The sequence below is a fragment of the Meles meles genome, chromosome 20 (assembly GCF_922984935.1).
Source record: "Meles meles chromosome 20, mMelMel3.1 paternal haplotype, whole genome shotgun sequence".
Taxonomy (NCBI): Eukaryota; Metazoa; Chordata; class Mammalia; order Carnivora; family Mustelidae; genus Meles; species Meles meles.
Genome location: NC_060085.1, coordinates 21,299,770 through 21,305,019, shown reverse-complemented (window position 1 = coordinate 21,305,019; position 5,250 = coordinate 21,299,770). Strand labels below are relative to the sequence as shown.

General features: G+C 47.0%; 1 protein-coding gene across 1 annotated transcript; it reads left to right on the top strand.

The window, feature by feature from the left end:
* Positions 1 to 358: 358 nt before the first annotated feature.
* Positions 359 to 3,739, top strand: LOC123932213 (IQ domain-containing protein F1-like). Its single transcript, XM_045989965.1, has 4 exons — positions 359 to 385; positions 2,241 to 2,351; positions 2,489 to 2,560; positions 3,293 to 3,739. The coding sequence occupies exons 1-4, from the start codon at positions 359 to 361 to the stop codon at positions 3,737 to 3,739; spliced, it is 657 nt and encodes a 218-aa protein (XP_045845921.1).
* Positions 3,740 to 5,250: the final 1,511 nt, after the last annotated feature.

Below are 5,250 nucleotides of genomic sequence, written 5' to 3'. Positions count from 1 at the left end.
TCTGCCATTTTCTCTGTCAGCCCTGTGAGGATTTTGAAGCTTTCTTGGAGCTTTTCTATATACACACCTGCTCCACACTTCTTGTTCCTTCTTGAGGGGATCCTTAAAATCGTAGTTCTTCTCTCAATCTTGCAAAGTCAGGCTGGATTCTGATAGCCTCCTGTTTGCCTCCCTCGGGGAAATGCAGAATGCTCAATTTGTGTTCTTTCTCAGTTCCACAGAGTCATCTGGCTTTCTATGCATACTCACTAGCCCTCTGCAAAGGTTCCTACTTGCTACCCTCCGGGGCCTACACAGGGAGCCAGCCATAGATAAAGGAGTATATGGGTGATTGACATGGAGTACTAGGGATGTCCATATGCCAGTAGGGGAATCTGCCCATGAGGTATCCTTAGTGGCTTGTGGGCTGGCTTCCTGATGGAGTCTGGTTAGATGACCCATGTTCCTTTGGTATGTTTTGTACCCTACCTGCTATTCTTTTAGCCCCTCCCCACTCCTCCTAAGTCTTGAGACTTATCTCAGTGTTCTGGAAGGTGTGGCAAATGCATTCTCAGTGACACCTGGGGCTGTGACTCTAAGTCGCTACTCACATTACCCAGGTGGGTTTTCAGAAAACAGGAGCATCCAGGGGTAGGGAGGATCCCAACTAGTGTCTAAGGTCATGTCAAGTGTCTTTTCCATTCAGAAATAAGAACAAAGCTAAGAACTTCTGTAGTGGCTGTTCCTCACCCATATGATGTGGACTTCAGTCCCTCAGGGGCAAAAGATAGGAGAACACTTGAGCCCATTGTAGTCTGAGATGGGGACCCCAGCTGGTCCTGGGGGCCTCATAGAGTTCCCTGGGCATTGTATGGATGGATAAGCAATTTAGCTCTTCCAAGATAATCATTGGTAGCAATTTGGTGTACATACCCTTCCTCCCCCTTATATGCATTTACAATATAGATGTATAATTATGTATCTTGATGGTTTTATTTGCATAAATGGGATCATAATGATCTTCAACTTTTTCACTTATAAATATATCTTAGATACACGTCATCAGTACCTATAGATCAAACTCATTATTCTTTTTTTAATTTTGATTTTTTAATTTACTTGTAAGTAAGTTCTATGCCCAAAATGGGGCTTAAGCTCATGACCTTGAGATTAAGAGTTACATGCTCTACTGACAGAGACAGCCAGATGCCTCTAAATTAATTATTTTTTAAACAGTTATAATTTGTTAGCATTCTCTGCGTATTATTTTATTTTTTATTTATTTGACAGAGAGAAATCACAACTAGGCAGAGAGGCAGGCAGAGAGAGAGGAGGAAGCAGGCTCCCTGTGGAGCAGAGAGCCCGATGCGGGGCTCGATCCCAGGACCCTGGGATCATGACCTGAGCCGAAGGCAGAGGCTTTAACCCACTGAGCCACCCAGGCGCCCCTTCTCTGCGTATTATTAACCATTAAATCCATCCTCAATTTTAACAATTGGGGATATTATTATGTTTTAAAAAGATTTTTATTTTATTTATTTGACAGAGATCACAAGTAGGCAGAGAGGCAGGCAGAGAGAGAGAGAGAGAGAGAGAGAGAGGAGGACGCAGGCTCCCCACTGAGCAGAGAGCCTGATGTGGGGCTCGATTCCAGGACCCCGGGATCATGACCTGAGTCGAAGGCAGAGGCTTTAACCCACTGAGCCACCCAGGGGCCCCAACAATTGGGGATATTATTAAATATCCATTAAATCAATCTTCAATTTTAACAATCGGGGATATTACCAATGACTGGTTATCTTTATACACCTTTACATCAATGGACCAGTATTTCTGGTGTCTTGCTTTTGTATTAGGGGCTTTGGCCATTTCCAGCAGAAAAGAATGGATAGCACTTTTGTCTTTTCCTTGGAGGGAGCTCAACTATTGGGAGCCATTCTTGTGCCTGAGTCATAACTGCCCTTATGACATCACAGGTCTCTCTCTCCACTATATCTACCCATCCATGGCCAGAGGAACACAGACCTGAGGGGATTTGAACCATCTAAACCCAATCCAAGTGGAACCAATGGTGAGTAAGTGAAAGACACATGAACCAGTCTTTTTAGAGATGTTCCCATAGATCTCTTAATTAAGATGAGGGGATCCCCTGGCATATGAACACTCCAGGAAGCCCCAGAAGCTGGGGATTTGTGGGATACTGAACAGACAGGGAGGGAAGGCAACTTCACTCTTGCCTTTTCCCTAACTGCTGATTTCAGGAGGAGGAGAAGCCTGAACAAATTAACGAACAAACTCAAGATGAGCCTCAGGAGAAAGAGGAACCGACCGGTTTAGCCCCAGAATCACTGACCTCAGAGAAGGAGGTGGAGGTAGGAGGAACCCTGACTTGGATGCCTCTGGTCCTTGTATCCTAGTGCTTGAGTCTAGTGCTTTTTGCATGATCCAGAGCTAAGAACAGGAATAAACTCATCTTGTTTGTTCTCTTTCCTCATTTTTTTTTTTTCAGGCTGAAGACGTAGATACAAATAAAAACACCGAGACAGAGGAAGAGGATGGTGCTAATAAAGGAGATAAACAAGTAAGAGCCCCTCCCCCAAGGCCACACAGGGCTGGGGCTGGGAATATAAGGGCTGTGTTTGTGGAACAGAATGGTCAACATACGGGAAGCTGGGCTTAATCAACAGTGCATGGGTGTGTGTGTGTGTTTATTTGAGCTTGCGCACATATATTTGCTTGTTAATGAAGAGTTAAAATGTGAAAGTCAAGAGAAATAAGGATGGGAAAGATAAGAGGTAGAACTTTATGGGGGTGGACTTAATACTATAACATGATAGAGGAAGAGAGCAGAATGTGGTTTGGAGCTGGAGTCAAGGATGAAGGACAGGATTAGCAAAGGATACTACTTCTCTAGCAGGTGGGTGGGGTCTGAAGGGAAGGATCATGGGTCCTGATTAGTTGGTCACATTCAAGTGGAATATGTAACTCTTTGACCCATAGATCTTGTCCTAGGCTGGCCTTAGGCCGGCCAACTTGATCCGTATAAAACCGGGTAGACAGGGCAGACATACCCCCATTTTATAGAGCGAGACTTTGAGATTCAGAGGTCAACATGTGTCCATGTCCATTAACCAGAGAGTGGTAGAGATAGGACACCTACCTGGTCTTCTGATTCCAGCCAGTGCCTGTCCAGTGCTCTGAGCTCCAGAAGAAGGACTTATTGTTGATAGGGAATCAGGGTCCCCATCTGACATGCTCAAGACTCAAGTGGGTGGGGGACATTCTCTGAAGGTCCCTTCTTTTTTCTCACAAGATCCCAGAAGAACAAGATAAGCCCTCTACCAGTAATCTAGAAGTCATAAAGATCCAAGCCTGGTGGCGGGGCACCCTGGTACGCCGGACACTGCTGCACGCGGTACTGAGAGCATTGATCATTCAGCGCTGGTGGAAGCAAATCCTGACAAATATGATGGAGAAGAGGCGGCGAACAGCGCTAGAGAACTTTACACGGAAGGAGTGGGCAGCGGTTAAGCTGCAGTCCTGGGTTCGCATGTGGCGTATCCGTAGGCGCTATTGCTGTTTGCTCAATGCTGCCCGCATCATCCAGGCCTACTGGAGGTGCCACTCCTGTGCTTCCCGGGGTTTCATCAAGGGCCATTACAGAGTCACGGCCAACCATCTGCATCTCGAGCTAGAGATCTTGCTGGGCTCAGGGCCTTGCATTGTGTCAGAGTGTATTCCCCTCCCAATAAAACAGTGAAGTGGTCTTCCCCCAGCCTTTCTCTGTGACAAGTTCCAGGAGGTCAGGGAAAATGATAGCAGATACTTAGCATCTCATATGCTAGTGTGGAGGAATGGGCAGGGGCTGTCCGAGGATTCTAGGGAAGAATTCTGAGGCTCTTTCCAGACTGAGTAGAGACTGTGATTAATTTGCAAGGTCTGCCATAGGTAGAAGAGTTGTGGAACAGATCTGCCATATTGGCCAACTCAGGGAACACCCTTCATGTAAATGGTGCCCCTCCCCAAGGTTGCATATAAGGGAGGTCTGGAGGGTGGTGGTTAGTGATGGCAATGGCAGCACATTTGTCAAGAATTCACCCACCTAGTCTAGTTGTTCAGGGCTTGCTCTCTTACCCCCATGACTGAAAGGAGTTCACCCATCCCAGGCTATGTGATCCTGTCTCCCATCAGTTTATAAATTGGCCCCCATACAGAGAGGGCAAGGAGAGAGAGACGGAGGAAGCAGGCCATTCTAGATTGGCAGGTAGCAGATTTAATAAGCAAGTGAACTTGCATATGAAGCTTGTCTTGGGTGGCTGCAAGGTGAGTAGGTCTCACTTGCTAAAATCTTTTTTTTAAAGATGTATTCATTTATTTTAGAGAGAGGGTGTGGGGGAGGGGCAGAGAGAGAAACTCTTTAAGTAGACTCCCTGCTGAGCATGGAGCCTAACTTGGGTCTCTATCCCACAGCCCCCCAAATCATGAGCTGAGCTGAAACTGAGAGTCAGATTCTCAACCGATGGAGTCACCCAGGAGCCCACTGCCTATCAGGATCTTCAAAATTTATATAGAGGCCTTAACAGGTTTCAGTCACATATACCATCCAGGTATTCTCAAAACCACATGGTTCTCTCAAGATTGTGTCCTTGAAAATGGCTCTCATTGTGGGATGGTGGGTGGCAGGCACATTCCAAGGACAAGGAAGGAGGCAGGAACCATCAGTTGCCTGGGTCCAGCTTGCAAGTCAATGGGCAGTCATGTCCTCTCAATGGCCTCCTTCAATAGCTCCCTACCCAACTGGTGACTGTATCCTCATACATAGCCTCCAAGTCAGAATCTGAGACCCAAACTGGACTGTGCATAGCCCCAGTCCTCGTTCCTGCTTTAACCTCTGTCCTTTACCCTCTAGCCCCTCGTGGAGGCTAGGATGCATTCCCCTTCAGAATTGGTGAGTGTGGGAGATTCCATAGGGGTGGAGATGGGAAAGAAGGCACTCCACTACTAGCCCAACCCTCTAGTGAGTGTCAGGTCACAGATCCAGAGTTGAGAAGGACTGGCCATGTCGCTCTCACCCTGTCTCCATGTCAGTCTAAGCAGAGGCTGCTGGAGCTGGGGCCTCTGACAGTCACTTCCCACAAAAAGTTGCCACCTGTGGTGGGATTGGGGCCTAGGTGATGATATAAAGGGCCCATTAAGAGAACAAGGTTAGGCTGTCTCTCTGCCCATCTGGGCACTGCTATCTTGTGGTTTCCTATAGACAGAGTGAGTCCT

Bases quoted from the DNA above. Each gene is read 5' to 3' on its own strand.
- LOC123932213 (XM_045989965.1), top strand. From the start codon at position 359: ATGCCAGTAGGGGAATCTGCCCATGAG. The intron at 386-2,240 runs GTATCCTTAGTG...TGCTGATTTCAG, and splicing joins TAGGGGAATCTGCCCATGAG to GAGGAGGAGAAGCCTGAACA. The intron at 2,561-3,292 runs GTAAGAGCCCCT...TTTTCTCACAAG, and splicing joins CTAATAAAGGAGATAAACAA to ATCCCAGAAGAACAAGATAA.